Raw genomic sequence first — 19,331 nt, forward strand, 5'->3', positions numbered from 1 at the left:
ATTCAACCCCTGGAATCCCTAGGGGAACTAGAAAGACCACTCTCTGAAGCTCCCCAAAGTCATAGCTGCTAGGCAATGGACCAATTGTTTTATTCTAGGCAGGGTGACCAGACGTCATAACCGCAAAAGAGGACAAGGCATCCCAAAATGTAGGACATCCAGAAAAATGTAGGTACATGACAAAGCTAAAACCACTTATATATTGATTTCATGTGGTTAATTTAAACACTACAGTATATTATTAAATTTAAAACTATATTACATATGATTTATTACATAGAATTTATTAATTACAAGAATGCAATGTGCTGTCTGGAGGATCCTTTTCACAGGGAAAAGGAGGACATTTAGTTCTTTTCCAGGACACAAGGCTAAAAAAGAGGACATCTGGTCACCCAGATTCTAGCACAGCATTTCTCAATGTTTATCCCCCACTGTACCACTTTGCACAATCCGCCTATTGGAAATACCACCAAAAGTAACTGGTGATTGTCAGTTACTTCTGGGTTGAGAACCAGATGTGATGTGACAAACACCATCTGGTAAGAGGCTCAGGGTGGACAGGAGGGCTTTTTAGAGTGGGTGAAAAGCATGCTTTGGAGCTGTGCTGAGCCAAGCCTCCTTCAGGTGTTTGTCATTTCACTGGTTTTGCTGCCCCACAGCAGATGTCTGGGGGTCCCACAGGTACCGCTACACACCACCTCAAGTACCACTGGTTGAGAAACACTGTTCTAGGAGTTTTCAAAAAGTGGGTTGTAACTAGCTGTGATATAGTGTGAGTGAGAGAGAGAGAGAATTTATATACTTGGGAAGTTGCAGTAACAAAGTTTGAGAACCCCTGATGTACAAGATCAAGCTATCAGCCTGCAATCCTATACCCACTAACTTGGGAGTAAATGTGCCTCCTAGCTTCTGAAAAAGCACATGTAGGGTTGGGCTGCTCATAAAATAGCATACAAGCCCCAAGGAGCGCTTCTGCCTCCCACTTGTCTTTTTTTCCCCTAGAGCTGCAGTTCTAACATTTATAAACATAAAAACATAAAACTTTTTAAAAATCCAAATATATAGATTTATTCAAAGCATGTACGTGAGTCACGAGGGTGGTGGTTGCCTCACTTTTCTTGCTCCTTCACACACCCGTCCTAAGGCTGCAATTCCATCCACACTTTCGTGGGAGTAAGCCCCATTGACTGTCATGGGACTGACTTCTGAGTAGACAGGCATAGCCTTGGGCGCTGAGGCTGCTTGCAGCACTGGCACTGCCTTGCGAGCAGCCAGGCCTGGGCTGCGCTGCCAGCGCGCTGCGCGTGGGACTAAAGCGTCGCGAGGGAGAGGCGGCGGCGGCGCACCTCGGCCACTGCAGCCGCCCGTCGGCGGGGCGAGACGTGCGGCGCTTCACGCAGGACCGCCTCTGGCGCCTGTCAGGGGCCGAGCCGGCGCCGAGCCCGCCCTTTCCCTCGTCTTGTTGTGACGCCTCTCGCCCCTGCTGCCGCTGCTCGGCCTGGCACAGGCGGGACCTGGCTGGGCGCACCGCTGAGGCGGTGGGTGAGTACAGGGAGGGCTTGCTGGGGGGGAGACGGGGGTCCAGTGGCCCCCGTAGTGGTCTCCCGGCTGCCCCCCGCTCTAGCATGGGGGTGGGTGCGAGATAACGTGGTTGGGGAAGGGGGCAGACCCCCCCACGACGCCCTGGGGGTCCTGCACTGCCCCCCATTGGCTTCTCCTGTCTGACTTTGTGTCTCCCTTCACTCTCTAGCAGATGGGGGGTGCTAGGTCTGCCTGCCTGCCTCCTTTCCTTAATTGGGAATACAGATTAATTTATTTATTTAATAATAATTATTAACAATAGTATTTGTATACTGCTTTTCAACAAAAAGTTCACAAAGCAGTTTGCAAAGTCAAATCCCTAAATGGCTCCCTGCCCCAACAGGGCTCCCAATCTAAAAAGATGCAGAACAATACCAACAAACAGCCACTAGAAAAGGGGGTGAGGAGGGCCAGTTCCTTTCCCCCTGCTTTATAAAAGAGGAGCACCCAGTTAGCAGGGGTAAAAGTGCCTCTTACCCAGTTAGCAGGGATTTATTTAAAAGATTTCTACCCCGCCTTTCCTCTGCCAAAGCAGATGCCCAAGGCTGCTTAAGGTTTGTGATTAAAAACATACAATATAAACACAGTGACTAAAATCACAAAAAAACAAATAAAACCAATTGGAGGAGGGTAGAAACTTTTTACACTCAAGGAGCTGCTACAGAGTTTCCTTTAATAAAAGCATATTGTTTTCTTTACTGCCACCATCACTTTGGCATTCCACAACTCTTGAAGGTGGCAGACTTAATCAGTACATCGGCTTTTGAGCTTGCTTCTTGCCCCTTCAGTTCTTTCTTCATCTGCTTTCTCTTCCTGAAAGTCTCCTGCTGCTGAGCAGTAAGAGGAAAAAACCAGAAAAAGATGGTACATTGAAAGGCAAAGTGCTTTGCAGGCTTGTTATCATAATGCCTTTGGAGATTCATTTTATAGGTGGGAAACTGAGGGCCCAATTCCCTCTGACTTTCCAGCACTGGTGTAGCCATGCCAATGGGGCACGTACTTCATCCTGTGGTGGGAGGGCAGTCAGGGAGGCCTCCTCAAGGAAAGGGAATGTTTGTTCCCTTACCTCAGGGCTGCATTCCAGCTGCATCAGTGTTGGAAAGTTGGATAGGATTGGACCCTGAGGCGAACATGTAATCATCTGTTAACATTAAATATAGGGAGTTTGTGATGGGAGTTGGATTTTAGTCCTAGTCTTTGGGGTCCAGATGCAACGCTACCACACTTGTATCCACATCCAGATTTTTCATAAACCATAACTGGTTTGGAAGCAAGCCTTACTGTATGAAACATGGAACCGCCCAATCCACACCAGGAAAGCATAGAGGGATTGGCGAGGGGAACTGCCCAGCTTTGTGGGCAGAGTAACTGCAGAGTTGCATGACAAGTTATGTAAATAAAAGAAATTATTATTCATGTTATCGCAGTGAAGGGCAGCTTTTTCAAGATAGGTTGCAGCATTATTTTGAAATTCTTACCTTGACAGATGCCCCCTCTCTGCCATTTTCAGAGGCACAAGTCTCTATTAACACTCATTCTTTCTGGGGAACTGAAACCTGTTTCAGAAACTTCTAGCAGTGGGGCAAGCTAATATTCCAGTTGTTTTGATTCCTCAAGCACTTGCTTTGCCCCGTAGACTCTGAATTTTCCTTCTAAGCTAATTAACAGGTCTGTCAGTGGCTCCTAGTCATTATGGTTATGTGCTGTCTCAAGGTTCAGCAACACTATGCTTCTGACTACCAATTGTAGGACAGCAATGCCAAGAAAGAAGGGCAGCTTTTCTCCTCTGCTTGTGGGGTTCCCAGAGGAAGCTGATGGGCCACTGTGGGAAAAAGGATGCTGGACTAGATGGACTCATAGCCTGATACAGCAGGGCTTTTCTTAAATTTTTAAACTGACTTCTGAGTTCTAAGTTCCTGAACTTTAGGTTTTCAATTTGAACTACAGTTTTATCTCTAGCTTCTGCAAAGGAAAATGTAAGCAGTAATGTAAGCAGTAGCAGGTACAATTCATAGTAGCCAGTTTCTTATCAGCATTCTTTTTTTAATGGCTTAAATATTAAAGGAAAGAAAATTCTGAGATTTAAATTTTCACTTGGCACAAACAGAAGTTGTGTCTTCTCAATCTTTGGTCTTATTTGTTTGAATACAGTGATTTTAATCCAAATTGTTTCTCTTATACTGTGCACTAATTCTAATTTCTGTTGCATTATATATATTCCAGTAAATTGTTATATGGAGTCTTGTTATATATAAATTGTTATATGTTATATGGAATCTTATATGGAATCTTATATGGAATCAATTCTTATAATATTGATGCACTGGTAGCAATAAGAAGCTGAAATCTATAAGAATACAAGTTTGTGAATCCAATGATCATGGTAATTTTTGATGGTATTTAATATATATCAGTGTGTTTTGTATTGTCAGATAAATGAGACTCCCCTTTATCTCACTTCAATTAATCAAAATTCCAGGGCTGGCAGGCAGATTAAAGAGCTGACTATTAATTCTGTAGATTGAGGGCCCAATCCTGTCTAACTTTCTAGTACCGATGCAGCCACAATTCAGCCCCAAGGTGAGGGAACTAATGTTCTCGTACCCTGAGGAGGCCTCTGTGACTGCTGCCCCACCACAAGGTGCAGCACATGCCCCACTGGCATGGCTGCACCAGCACTGGAAAACAGGATAGGATTGGGCCCTTATTTAGCTATGTAAACCACTTTGTGAACTACTTTTTGTTGAAAAGCAATATATAAATATTCTTAATAATGCAGATTTGCCCTCGGCATCCATGGGGATTCCCGGTACCTCCACAGATAACTGAATCCGTGTGTTGGGGCACTCACCTGACATCCAGACATGACTGGAAGTGCCTTTTGATTGTGTCTGGGAGGCTTTCTAAGGCCTGGAGAGGCTATACCAGTGCTGTTACAATTTGTTTTGCCATTTGCCAGACAAATATTTTCAGTTTTTCCATTTAACTTTTTCCTGCCTGCATTAGTACCCTGCAGTGATCCTGATGAATCTTTTCCACTTTACCACGAGAAGGTTGGCTTCTCAAGTATATTGTGGACTGAAACCTGCTTCTTCCAAGAAACAAAGGACTTGCTTTGAAATGGCTCGGCCTAGTTCAAGTAAGATAAGTTGCCTCCTACAGGTTGTGTTTGTTTCTTTGTGCGCACAAGATAAGATGTCTGGTTTTTTCTCTTTTCTGTGTCCTGAATGAACCATGAACTCTAAAAATTTGACCTCTTGCCATGAACAATACCTAATCTAATTTGAACAACTAAGAACCACTTTTGGTATTGACTTTACAGATAATGGGATCTTTGGATTATTCCCTTTCTAAAAAGTATTATTAAATGTTCAAAAAATGGCTGTTTTATGATCTCTGAAGCTAAGCAGGGTCAGGCATGGTTAGTACTTGGATGGGAGACCGCCTGGGAATACTGGGTGCTGTAGGCATATACCATAGTCTTTCGAGACTGAAGGTTGCCAACCATTTTATGGTGCTGGTGTCTTAGTAAGGAACAATCTGCTATCCCTTTCTAAGGGTGGAATTGCATGTTATTTTGACAAATGCATGTGGGGATGGAGTGTTTTGTAAGAGAAAATCAGTGTGAGGAAGGGATGCTAACTCTCAATGCCTGCCAGTCATCCCCTGCAAATGTCACCCTTGCTCACATGGACTTCTTATCTAGAAAGTGATTTAGGAGGCATTTGTAGGAGTGAATTGGTGAGCAGGAGAAGGGAGGGTACAGTTGTGAAGGAGACATGTCCTTAACCTCTTTCTACATCTGCCTTACAAGGAATACAAAGTTCCTGATCTTGTTGTTATTTTCCCCCCAAATAATTTATCACTGCACCATAAAACTACTTGGCATTATTGGCATTATTAATTTACATATTATTAAACTGTGGCAAAAGAAATGTAAGAAGGTGATAGGGGAGGCCAAGCGAGACTATGAGGAACGCATGGCCAGCAACATTAAGGGGAATAATAAAAGCTTCTTCAAATGTGTTAGAAGCAGGAAACCCGCCAGAGAAGCGGTTGGCCCTCTGGATGGTGAGGGAGGGAAAGGGGAGATAAAAGGAGACTTAGAGATGGCAGAGAAATTAAATGAGTTCTTTGCATCTGTCTTCACGGCAGAAGACCTCGGGCAGATACCGCTGCCCGAACGGCCCCTCCTAACCGAGGAGTTAAGTCAGATAGAGGTTAAAAGAGAAGATGTTTCAGACCTCATTGATAAATTAAAGATCAATAAGTCACCGGGCCCTGATGGCATACACCCAAGGGTTATTAAGGAATTGAAGAATGAAGTTGCAGATCTCTTGACTAAGGTATGCAACTTGTCCCTCAAAACGGCCATGGTACCAGAAGATTGGAGGATAGCAAATGTCACGCCTATTTTTAAAAAGGGAAAGAGGGGGGACCCGGGAAACTATAGGCCGGTCAGCCTAACATCTATACCGGGTAAGATGGTGGAATGCCTCATCAAAGATAGGATCTCAAAACACATAGACGAACAGGCCTTGCTGAGGGAGAGTCAGCATGGCTTCTGTAAGGGTAAGTCTTGCCTCACAAACCTTATAGAATTCTTTGAAAAGGTCAACAGGCATGTGGATGCGGGAGAACCCATGGACATTATATATCTGGACTTTCAGAAGGCGTTTGACACGGTCCCTCACCAAAGGCTACTGAAAAAACTCCACAGTCAGGGAATTAGAGGACAGGTCCTCTCGTGGATTGAGAACTGGTTGGAGGCCAGGAAGCAGAGAGTGGGTGTCAATGGGCAATTTTTACAATGGAGAGAGGTGAAAAGCGGTGTGCCCCAAGGATCTGTCCTGGGACCGGTGCTTTTCAACCTCTTCATAAATGACCTGGAGACAGGGTTGAGCAGTGAAGTGGCTAAGTTTGCAGACGACACCAAACTTTTCCGAGTGGTAAAGACCAGAAGTGATTGTGAGGAGCTCCAGAAGGATCTCTCCAGACTGGCAGAATGGGCAGCAAAATGCCAGATGCGCTTCAATGTCAGTAAGTGTAAAGTCATGCACATTGGGGCAAAAAATCAAAACTTTAGATATAGGCTGATGGGTTCTGAGCTGTCTGTGACAGATCAGGAGAGAGATCTTGGGGTGGTGGTGGACAGGTCGATGAAAGTGTCGACCCAATGTGCGGCGGCAGTGAAGAAGGCCAATTCTATGCTTGGGATCATTAGGAAGGGTATTGAGAACAAAACGGTTAGTATTATAATGCCGTTGTACAAATCTATGGTAATGCCACACTTGGAGTATTGTGTCCAGTTCTGGTCGCCGCATCTCAAAAAAGACATAGTGGAAATGGAAAAGGTGCAAAAGAGAGCGACTAAGATGATTACGGGGCTGGGGCACCTTCCTTATGAGGAAAGGCTACGGCGTTTGGGCCTCTTCAGCCTAGAAAAGAGACGCTTGAGGGGGGACATGATTGAGACATACAAAATTATGCAGGGGATGGACAGAGTGGATAGGGAGATGCTCTTTACACTCTCACATAATACCAGAACCAGGGGACATCCACTAAAATTGAGTGTTGGGTGGGTTAGGACAGACAAAAGAAAATATTTCTTTACTCAGCGCGTGGTCGGTCTGTGGAACTCCTTGCCACAGGATGTGGTGCTGGCGTCTAGCCTAGACGCCTTTAAAAGGGGATTGGACGAGTTTCTGGAGGAAAAATCCATTATGGGGTACAAGCCATGATGTGTATGCGCAACCTCCTGATTTTAGGAATGGGTTAAGTCAGAATGCCAGATGTAGGGGAGAGCACCAGGATGAGGTCTCTTGTTATCTGGTGTGCTCCCTGGGGCATTTGGTGGGCCACTGTGAGATACAGGAAGCTGGACTAGATGGGCCTATGGCCTGATCCAGTGGGGCTGTTCTTATGTTCTTAAGGGAAATATTGAAGAAGGTTAATTTTTCCCATTGTTGACTCATTCCTCTTTCAGAAGTCTTTAAAAATAGTGTGGAATTCTTTCTTTCTTGTCCCATCTTTGACTCAAGAAAATTTGCTCTGAAAGTTAATAGATGCTGCTTTTCCTGCAGTCCTTCTTGTATGTATGTCAGACTGACTGGAGAAGATGGACACTAATTTCTTATAACCTATAATGTCTGGGGATCTGTCTTTCAAATCATAGGGCAAAATCTAGCACAATGTATAAAGTGCATTTAGCATATACTTTAAACCAGTACAACTATTAAACAACTCTGGCACATTTTAGTATTGTAACAGATGAAAAGATGCCTTCTGTAGTATTAAACTGAGAGTCCATGTAGCCAAGTAGCAGTTTGGATTGTCAATAAGTCTTGATTCTTAGAACCTTATCGTCCTGCTGCCTGGAAGTCCTTAAGCCATTTCTGCCCAACGTTGCATATATGCAACAGGGACCAAATGTGTACGCCTATGGGCTGTGCAGAAGTAGGTTAACTTGACTTGAGACCTCATTAATTGCAAAGTATGCTTTCTGTTGCTTTCATTTCATGTTTTTAAAGGTGAACATAAAAAGCGAACCAAATTGATTCATGTGCCTACTTTAATATGTGGGGGTAATAGGATTAACTAGATCATTATTCATTTACGTTGCCCTATAAGTATTCTAACAAGTGCTGAAAATATAGTTAAACAATTAGTAGGACCAACATGCAAACTAACTTTCTTGTCAAGCTTGTCCTTCAATTCTGATTTCAGAGAGGTGCTTCCTAAAGAAGGAAACCTTAGGATATCCACAGTTGAAGATCTAAAATGGAAATACAACAAAGCTGATTAGCTTAAGAGAGAATTATTTATTCTGGGCCATCCACTGATCTTCATAAAGAAGGAGTTTCAACTTTGCATACAGTATTCTTTAAATGTGTCATCTTATAAAGAAAAAAACAAATATGACTATTTTTCTTTCTTTTTAAAGATATGGCTGATTTTCGAGAAGTGTTTGCCAAAGCAAAGCACATAGCTATTATTACAGGAGCTGGTGTCAGTGCAGAAAGTGGTGTTCCAACCTTCAGAGGTGCAGGGGGCTACTGGAGGAAATGGCAAGCCCAGGTGAGTACTGCCCTTATCTTCTGTGCAATGTCAGTAGCTCTGCAAGTGTTGCTGATTCCTCAAGCTAAATGAAAGTATTCATGCTTCTTTGCGGGAATTGGTCCTTGCATTAATTCACATAAACATTGAATTAAGTGTTACACCTTAATGTTGTGTCTCTAGTATTTGTGTAACTAATTCTAAAATTGAGTACATGCTTGCTGATTCACATTTTTGGGATGCTACGTATTGTTAATTAGTAGCTGTCGGGAGATCATATTGATTAAACTTTGAAATATTTGCCAGTCGGAGTTTATTTTACATGAACTAGTTACTGTTCATATCAATATACAGAAGAGAAACCAGAGTACAACAGTACCAGACTGAGGCAGTTTGCAATATTATCTTGCAGTGTATTTCTCTGCTTAGTTGCAAGAAACATGAAGATCATTAATTGATTTCACCAGACCTAACTCATTACTTTTAATATTTGGGCTAAAATGAGTAGGTAGGAAACATATTAATCAATATTGTTTACTGCACATTTATGTATCCATTTTCCCCCCTCTGACACAAATAACAAAACTGTTTAACTCTCCAAGATTAGTCACTTTTTCAAAGCTTTTCTGTGCAGTGCAGAAAGGGCAGGTCCTTTATCTGGGATACATGCCCTGATTAACTTAGCAAGCCTGGGGCTATTGCCGTATTGCCTTGTTAGTAGGGCTGATTGTGTGATTGAATATAGAATATATTTGCTGCAGCTTCCAGTAATAAATTTTATTTCAAACAGATGAAGAAATTAATGGATATGAACAGCATAGTGGTAAAGAGTATGAGTTTTGAAGTCTCTGGTCCAAACTTTACTTCAGTCATGAATTCAAATGGCCTTTGGCAAGCTTTCAGCTTTATCCTCACCATCAGCAGTATGGAGAATAATAATATTTTCTTAGCTTGTAAGGATTTCTTTGTTAGCCTGGCCTTGACATCATTTGTCAAGAGACTGTTTTTGTAGTGGTCATTCTGTTATTGTTGTGTAGACTCTTGGATCTAAAACTCTGTATTGTATGAAGTTCCAGTTGATAGGGTTTTCAGTTCTGTTTATGAAGTTGTGTTGTCAGCCCATATTCTGTACAGTTCAGTAAGTATTTTGCTTTATGTCATACAATTTAACACATAAACTAAATACAAGGTTGATTACTCCATTCCTGTATGTGAATTACTTTGAAATGGGTTATATAAATGCCTAGCACTTCTTGTGTGCTTACAAATGAACATGAAGTTTTAGAAACACATATAGGTATTTTTTCACTGACAAAACATTTTTTTTCTTTTCCCCTAGGAACTGGCTACTCCAGAAGCTTTTGCACGGAACTCCTCTAGGGTGTGGGAATTCTACCATTACCGTAGGGAGCTTATGATGAGTAAACATCCAAACCCAGCACACATGGCCATAGCAGAGTGTGAGGCCAGGCTTAGCAAACAAGGCAGGAGTGTGGTGGTCATTACCCAGAACATTGATGAGCTCCACAGAAAAGCAGGAACAAAGCATCTCTTAGAAATTCATGGTAAGAATCCATAACTATTTTTTAATTGGTATCTCATTCACCTATTCATTATGCAGGTTTTCCACTATTTTGAAGCATAAGCAATGTACACTAATGAAGACCTGGAAATGTGCTGTGACTGAATGCTTTCCTGTCTATTTCCTTTCTCTCAAGACAAGCACGTTATGGGGAGATCTGAACCTGTTCCTTTTCTTTGCTGGCTTACAAACAACTGTGGGGCAAGGTTTCATCAGAAAAACAGCATGGGGGGAAAGACTGAAACATTCTTTTAGCTTTACTCAAGGCTTTGATCGATTTGGCATCCATCTACAGCTGTATTTCATGAAAAAGAAACTGTTTCAAGATCCAGTCATCTGCAAATTGGCACTGGAAGGCAGTTTAGAAATTCACACCTGTAATTGGAGCTCTGCCAGGGCCAGCTTGCTGGGGACCCTGGGACAAAACCCTTTTTTTGGAGGCAGCTCCATGGCATCTCCCACTAATTCATTAAGTGCTGCTACCACTGTTTAGGGGTTGACCTCTGATATATGTGGACCTTTGGCTAGTGCCCATCATGGCCATCTACCTCTGAATTAAAGGGTGAGACTTGCATGCATGAGCAAATCAGGATCCAAACAGTTGCAAATCAGGATCCAAACAGTTGCATGTAAGTTGTTCAGGGACTTCTGTTTCCCAAGGCATCCCCATCATCATCATCATCACTGTAAAAGCTTCTCTTGAAGTCTGGAGGATCATTGGCTCTCCAGACTCTGGCCCATGGGCCAGATTCAGCGTCCTGCCTAAGCCGTCCCCCATGGGAATGGTGCTTACTGTTCCAGAGGAGCTTCTGCAAAGCCCCTCTGTGCACCCCCAGTCTTCGTACTTGCCAGCTGCTTCTGGGTTCTGAGGCCCCAGCAGGCTTTGTGCTTGAATTTCTGACCAGATGCAGCTGGCAAAGACTGGGGGCACACGGAGGGGCTTTGCCAATGTTCCCTGGTGGAACAGTAAGTGCCATCTGCACCAGGGAAGCCTTTGCCAGCTTGCAAAGCTGTTAAAACGGTCTCTCTGTTGTAGGCAAATAGCTTTCAAAACATCCCAATGATTGCTTTTTTTTTTTTAAGTATTGGTATGTTAATTCAGTGCCCCTGAACAATCACATTAATGTGGATTGTTGAGGGGAATTACTAACTTTAATCAGTCATGCCATTTTAATGTTGATTTCCCTGAAATTTATGTTAGTGTCTTCATAATAACTCTGTTTGAGTAGGCGCTTAGTAGACTCCTTTGGCTAACTAATGCAGTGTTTCGCTTCTAGGTACTCTCCAATTTTTCCGGAGTTTCTGGAGGAAACTTCTTAATTTTGAAATTCTAAGTTCTCACAGCATACAATAGAATCACACTTAGTATGTTTTAATAGTGTTGCATTGCCAAATAAGGTCAACATTTCAAGTTGTAATCTGGGATTTTCCTTTTCTTGATAGGTAGTTTATTCAAAACGCGTTGTACCAGTTGTGGAAATGTCAGAGCAAATCACAAGAGTCCAATCTGTCCTGCTTTGGCTGGAAAAGGGTAATTCATTTGTGCTATAATCTACATTTTGTGGCAGTAGTTTTGTTTTCTCTTAAATTAAAGTGAACTTACATAGCATTTAAATGATTCATAAACAAATGTTAAGTCAACATTTCAAAGCTTATTTTTCTTATTTGTGTCCATTTTGTAGCCATCTGAAAAGTTGGTGTATTATGTTACACCAGGAGCTGGTGTAATAATAGCTAAGAAATTGAGTTATAAATCAGAACTTCCTTGGTTCAGGTCTTGCCTGTGCTGTCAATTCACTATGTAACCTTAAGCAAATTTCTCTACCTCAGAATGGGGATATTTAATACCTTACAGGGCTATAAGAATTTCATCATGGCAACACATATGAAGCACTTTGCATTCCAGGTGATATATAAATGCAAAGTATTTAAAGAAGTTTGTACAAGGATTTCTAGAATAGTTTTTAAGTAATAAGAAAAAGAAAAAATACAGATCACCTGAAAGCTTACTAAATACTTTCCATATGCATATGTTTGCTTTTCATAAGAGCGAAACTATTTTAGTTGGCTCTCAAACCTGTATTTCATGGCAATCGCTGTTCTTTACCACACCTTGAGATCATCTTTAGCAAGATGGTCTATTTTGCTGGACATCTGTGCTCATCATTTAAAGCTGAAAATTTCCTTGGAAGGGGGAACACATAGGAAATGACACTACAGGTTGAGACTAATTATTCGCATGGGTTCTGTTCCAAGCACTCATGTGGATGGCAAAAAACACAGTATAGCAAATCAATTTAAAAAACAAAGTTTCTTTGCTCCAGTGATTTAAAAACAGCCTTGCTGACCTTTGTGATGTGAGGATAAGAGTCATTAAGAAGACAATCCATCAATCAGTCCTCCTCCAAGCTAGCCCCTCCCTTCACCAATGCAAAATAATCAACCTTTCTTTCACGTGCTCAGGGGTAAGGGAGGGGTCTGCTGGAGAAAGAAGGATTGATGGATTGTCAGCCAGCTTCTCTCTCTCTCTCTCTCTCTCTCTCTCTCTCTCTCTCTCTCGTTTTAAGAAGGCTATTGTTAAAGGACTGTTCAGTTTTTTAAACTGATTTTAAAGGGATGCATTTTCCCCTTCTCCAGGGATCAGCACATTCCTTCTCATTTGCAGGGGCCATTCATGTTGAGTCAAATCCATGTATAAAAAAATCTGTGTATAAATAGGCTGGACCTGTAATCTTAACAGATACAATGATTTATTGCATTTTAAAACATAGCATTTTATTTTATTTTAGTGCTCCTGATTCAGATGCTGAAGATGCCAGAATTCCTGTGGAGGATCTCCCTCGGTGAGTGGTGAACTGTTGTAGCATATGTAAATCTTTGTGATGCAATACAAAGCAGAAAAGTTTAAGATCACAGGTATGTGCTTCTTACCAACAGGGATATGTGCTGCAAACCCTGTTGTTAAAGCATGTCTGATGCTGACACACTGATGGCTGCCAGGTTGCATACCAGAATGCCTTGCGGAGCTGCAAGGCAAGAAGGAATGCAGTTAGCTGCATTTCTTTCTGAGAGAGCGCACAAATGGTTGAGATGGCAAGGCTTAAGGAAACTAGTCTGGTGAGACCACTGCCATAGATACTGTTGGTCATTCACCAGAGCATCGCTACACATACGCATAGCTGTATTTAAACATTGCAGCTTTCATCTTCATCAGTAACACAGAGCTATTTGCTTCAAAACAGATCCTCAAACCCAACAGCATTGTGGTGTTCTGCTTAGGATAAAAACTGAAGTGCCTAACTTCATAACTTTAAAGTTTACTTATCAGTAACTTTTAAAATCTGTAATTTCTGTGGATTTATGACATAATTGATTGCAACACTGTATAGTTTTCATGCATACACACCTGTATGTCTGAAGTGCTCTAGCAAAACCAAAGCAAACTATTTTTATTTTCAGAATGTGATACTGGGGAGCTTGACTGTTGCAATGCCCTTTAGTTAGGTCTTTCTTTTGAGAGTTGTTCAGAAGCGAATTGGTCTAAAATGCAGCAGCTATGTTAATACTTGGTTTTACAACATGTGATCGAACAAGTGGTGTTGTACACAAAGCCACCTAAACTTGAATGCCATGGGCAGGGACATCAAACCTATTCCAAGGGGATTGTTAGCAAAATGGGGAATTCCCTTGCTCCTGTAGTCAATTCTGATCAGGCAGGAATCAGGTAGTTGTCTATATATGGTAGTGAGGACCCCGTATAAGTACTGCCAGATCTGCATACATGAGCAACATGGACCACTCGACTGGAGTAATCAAGTGCCAGTGTAAAGTATCCTTACAGGCAAACAGTGAGGAGGTTGGGGTTTTTCAGATAACAGATTTGTATTATTATTAACAGTATTTATTAACAGTATTTATATACCGCTTTTCAACTAAAAGTTCACAGAGCGGTTTACAGAGAAAAATCAAATAACTAAATGGCTCCCTGTCCCAAAAGGGCTCACAATCTAAAAAGATGCAAATGAATACCAGCAGACAGCCACCAGAACAGACACTGCTGGGGTGAAATGGGCCAGTTACTCTCCCCCTGCTAAAAAAAGGAGCACCCACTTGAAAAAGTGCCTCTTACCCAATTAGCAGGGGTTTATTAATTTTAAAATACGCAAATAAACCCAGAATTAGGGCTGCAGGCAATGGACTGTGAAAGCTGTTTCAGAAAAGGGAGGGGGGAGAAGCAGAGGAGGCTCTCAATGAACATCTGGCCAGGGAAATGGCACAGACTCCTGCTTTACATGATATACTCCCTGGCCTGAAATTGCTGCTTCAAAAGCACAATCGGCACTGCCATGATAAGAAGTATGTAACACATCTTCTCTGAGGCACACTGAATATGTGTAACTCACCCACCCCCTGTAGTAATTTGCCCCTGAAGCAAATGGGGAGGGGAGGATTAAGCTCCCTCTTATGGTACCTTATAGTCTCTTGCTGTGAATCTCTCTCCTACTCCCACACTTTAAAGAAGTGGCTTTAACTTCTTGATTTACACCTATATATTAATGACAGGTTTAAAGTATTTTTTAGTTTGGTCTTAAGTATAAGTTGAAAGCTGGGCATGGTCTAGCCATAGTTAAGCATGTTTATACCCCTTTGATTTTAGTAGGCGAATATTAAGTACATGTTTAATTCTTGCATTAAAATCAGTTACACTCGCTGGATCATGGCCTTTATTTGTCTGTGGTAATTTCCAGAATGGGTGAACATTTCTGAAGTGTGTGGTTATTTGGACTGTAGGGTAAGCATTTCCCATTTCTATAGCATTAGAATGTAAACAATACAGTATATACTGTCTAGGCTGGTAATAAGCCTGATGTCATTGCACACCACAGTAAATTAACTGAAGACTTCTGAAGGGTTTACCTGCAGCTTTTCTTCTCTCTGGAATATAATTTTACCATTTATATATTGCAGGTGTGAAGATTGCAGTGGCCTCTTGCGTCCTCATGTTGTGTGGTTTGGAGAAACTTTGGATTCTGATATCCTAACAGGGGTTGAAAAAGAGCTTGAGATTTGTGACCTTTGTTTGGTTGTGAGTGTTTTAGTTTTCTGCCTTTTATATATTTTAGGGCTTACAATTAGAAATTGCATTTGGGGCACCAATGCCTGATGGTAACTGTCAAACGTAATGTAACATTAGTTATAGAGGTTTTTGAAAACGGCGTTATTTACCTTATAGGTTGGCAGCCTTCAGTCTCGAAAGACTATGGTATATAAGCCTACAGCACCTGGTATTCCCAGGCGGTCTCCCATCCAAGTACTAACCAGGCCTGACCCTGCTTAGCTTCTGAGATCAGACGAGATCAGGCATGTGCAGGGTTATGTGCAACAACTGTTACCCTGGACATGCCTGATCTTGTCTGATCTTAGAAGCTAAGCAGGGGCAGGCCTGGTTAGTACTTGGATGGGAGACCACCTGGGAATACCTGGTGCTGTAGGCTTGTACCATAGTCTTTTGAGACTGAAGGTTGCCAACCATTGTTGTATTTACCTTATTCAGAAGTAAGCCCATTGTGTTTAACTGGGCTGTAATTCCTGTCTTACTCACTGGAAACAAACACCTCTAGTCATAAAGCTTTATACTGACATGACTTCACACAGGATTTTCTTCTCTGGCATAGTATATCCTCTTAATTTTCACATGGCAACTTCAGGCGATCTGTTCTCTTTCTGAAACACGAAGTATACTGTCTACTACTCCATAGCATAGAGTGATTCATAGCATAGAGCTGTGTTAGAATTTTGGTTCATATAATGATAATGGGACTTTTCAATAAAAAGTAAGGAGAAGCAATGATGAGCATTGTGATTATTGTAAGTGCAAATGGTGAAACATTATAATATTTAAGCATTTTTATTTTTTATTTTACAGTGCTCCAAAACCAGTTCATATTTATTTACTGAATTAGTATGAACATATTGTAATGTAATTATGATTGTGACCTTCTCAGATAGCTTAATATGAAGCAAAAAAAAGCTTCCTTCACATTGAGGCAACAGGCATAGGGTGCGTTCTTTTTTTACCTAGAAAAAATCAGGAAGTGACTTTTCCAGTGTGCTGCTAGCATGCTTCCAGTGCAGTTATTTTAAAAACAGCAAAGTGACATCCCCTCATTGAAATCTGTTGTACGGAGGTCACCATGTTGTAACCATACTCTGCACACACTATGGAGACCATCATGTTTCTGACAGGTTCCTCCATTCGTTCTAATGAAAAATAGGTGGAAGTGAGGTCAGCATGGTGGGGGCCATTTTTTCTAGCTTCAAGCTTGCTTGGAAAAATTCTAGTGAGCCTAGCACACTAGAACCTAAAAAAAGAATGTGACCAGAGCATGCTGGAAGTTCAAACAAACAAAAACAATTTCTCTAGTGTTAGAAGTTAAAAAAAGATTGCAGGTATAGTTTACCGTTTCAAATACACTAAGTCCCCAACATATGTACTGATTCATTTCCATATATCTACATGGAAGTTGGAAGTATGTACCTCGATACTGCCAGCAGTGCTATCATGCGTGTGCAAAAGCATCACAGAGGACATACTGCAACCTACACCAGTGCAGCCCTTCATAACTTGGGAAACCAGTATAAAATTATTATATTAGAGAAAACTCTTATTAAATCAAGAGAAAACTCTTGAAGTTTTCAGTGCCTGTACATATATGCCTGGTTATGCAAGCCCTAGTTAAAGCTTCAAGGTGTGCAGTGAAATCAACCCTGATTTCTGGGTGCTCCTAGGTGCTCCTGATTTCTAGTTTAGCATTATAAATCATAACATCTGCACTGTTGTTAAAATGATGGGTAGCTAGATTAATGCTTGGTGAGGTTTCTTTTTAAAAAAAATTAAAAAAATGACTGACCCTATACTACGTGTGTTTTTCTGTCTCTTAGGTTGGAACTTCTTCCATAGTATATCCTGCTGCTATGTTTGCCCCTCAGGTGTCTGCCAGAGGAGTGCCAGTTGCAGAATTCAACATGCAAAGCACCCCAGCTACAGATAGGTTTAGGTAAAACTTTAGTTTCTTTTGTACTGGGAGAATTAGAAACTTTATTTGCTACATCGATATGAATGTAATGGGGATATCTAAATTGAATATAAATATTTTAAATAAATATTTGCCAAGGAAGTAAATGTTTTCTAACTTGTATCCTAACCTTTCAGACCTGTAAATCTGAAGTACCTCCCTTTAAGCCTATTTAGCACCATAGAAGTCATCAGCCTAACAGATGTTTAAGATCAATGTTAACAAGCAAAAGGATTGGGGACAAACAAAAGGATTAGCAAAATTTGTGCTGATGACTTGTTGTGCTAGCAGAAAGCTACATATTTCTTTTCAGGATGTTTGTTTCGATGTCAATAGTAGCCACAGATTCATGTGTATTTGAGATATACTCTGCACTTATTCTTCTTGTGGCTATCTTATAACTAGAAGAGTGGACCTCAAGCTATGTAAAAATATGAACATGACTGTATTTGATGAATACTATTTATATCCTAAATATCTTTCTGTTTCAGGTTTCATTTTCCAGGTCCCTGTGGTACCACACTTCCCCCAGCACTTGCACGTCATGAAACTGAGATCATCTCATGAATATTCATTGCAAGCACAGAGCAAAAAATTGACTTGCTAAATTGAGCAGGGTGCTGAGGAACTTGGAACGTAGAAAGCACCTGATGTGTATTTTGGAATCTGAATCTGAGGATGACATTGAACAAAACAAATCATGAGTCTCAATCGATTAAAAGAACACTCAAAAGAATTGCTTGAGGAGGAACACTTGAAAAGCTTTTGCATTTTTGTTGGACTAACTATTTGTATGTGAAATGAAAGCATAGAATATGAACTGTTCAAAGTATAGTGTCTTATTAGTGCCAGGAAAATATTTGTGCTCTCATGTAGCCGACTGTATCTTCAGTGAATCATACTGTAAAACTAAAACAATGTTGAATAAGCAAACAAAGAGTGAATGACTATGTTACAGCATTGATGTAGGAGCTCAATAAAACAAGGTGGTCTTGCTCATGAGAGTGCACTCCTATGAAAGGGTTTGATGGTGAGATTGTTTTTATTTTGTGGTGATCAGTATAGTGGAGTAATTGTTAGAATTAAGAAGATTTATATATTGCTTTTCAACAAAGACATTCATAAACCAGTTTATATAGGTAAATAGATGGTTTCCTGTCTCAAAATGGCTCAGACTCTAAAATGGATGCAGGAAAAAATGCCAGCAAACAGCCGCTAGAAAAGATAGTATGCCAAGATGAATAGGAACCCCACTCTAAAAGGTGCCTTAGCAGTTCCAGCACTGTTGATGGTATAAAGCTAATGGTACTCATTTGCATAGCAGAGATTACTTGTGTGGATATCATATTTCTGTAGTTCCAGAGTCTTTGAATTTGCCATCTACTTCTGCTATGGTATCATTTTAAAATTAAGTTGAATAGCTGCCTTGTCCTTATTGTTCCAAAATTATTTTCTTGATCAAAATGTGAGGCTGTGCAAAGTTAGTGTTCCAGCAGGTATCGTTGTAATCACAGGCTCATGGTGCCTTTTGTATCTGTTAATGAGTTTTGTTGCCAATGAAATTCCTTTTCACATCACTGTTCCATCTGGTTCTGTGACAGTTTCATCCTGGAAAGTCTTGATCTCACCCACCAAGCAAATACTGTTCTTTCCATACAGATAGCTATCATTTTACCAATACCATCAGCTTCTCTGTATCAGGGATAGTTATCCCATCTCCTTGCAGCTGCTTCTATACCACTGAAGACTTCAGTACATTGGTCAGAAAGAAGTCGGAGCCTGTCTTCATGAAGAAGGAATACATGAAACCTACAGTGCTGCTCTCTCACACTCTTCAGGAAGAGGATTAGGGAATACCAGGATACTAGAACTGAGTGCACTGGTGAGATGGAGACCAACCAAACTGACTGAAAAGCTTGGGGAGTTCAAGGAATTGGCAGTTGTTAACTTCTGCAGTATCCTGAAGTTCTCTGGAACTGAGCCCTGCTGTATGGAAATATATGCTCAGTCCTACAAGCTGCTGGATATATGCC

General features: G+C 41.2%; 1 protein-coding gene and 2 pseudogenes across 1 annotated transcript; 2 read left to right on the forward strand and 1 right to left on the reverse strand.

Moving 5' to 3' along the window:
- The first annotated feature begins 1,411 nt into the window (after nucleotides 1–1,411).
- Nucleotides 1,412–18,875, forward strand: SIRT5 (sirtuin 5). The gene is made up of 9 exons (XM_066625020.1): nucleotides 1,412–1,545; nucleotides 4,591–4,723; nucleotides 8,528–8,661; nucleotides 9,980–10,205; nucleotides 11,666–11,753; nucleotides 13,012–13,065; nucleotides 15,191–15,308; nucleotides 17,165–17,280; nucleotides 17,790–18,875. The coding sequence occupies exons 2-9, from the start codon at nucleotides 4,609–4,611 to the stop codon at nucleotides 17,863–17,865; spliced, it is 927 nt and encodes a 308-aa protein (XP_066481117.1). The 5' UTR covers nucleotides 1,412–1,545; nucleotides 4,591–4,608; the 3' UTR covers nucleotides 17,866–18,875.
- On the reverse strand, nucleotides 15,493–15,609 carry LOC136650701 (5S ribosomal RNA; annotated as a pseudogene).
- On the forward strand, nucleotides 15,601–15,717 carry LOC136650018 (5S ribosomal RNA; annotated as a pseudogene).
- Nucleotides 18,876–19,331: the final 456 nt, after the last annotated feature.

The sequence above is a fragment of the Tiliqua scincoides genome, chromosome 4, assembly GCF_035046505.1.
Source record: "Tiliqua scincoides isolate rTilSci1 chromosome 4, rTilSci1.hap2, whole genome shotgun sequence".
NCBI lineage: Eukaryota > Metazoa > Chordata > Lepidosauria > Squamata > Scincidae > Tiliqua > Tiliqua scincoides.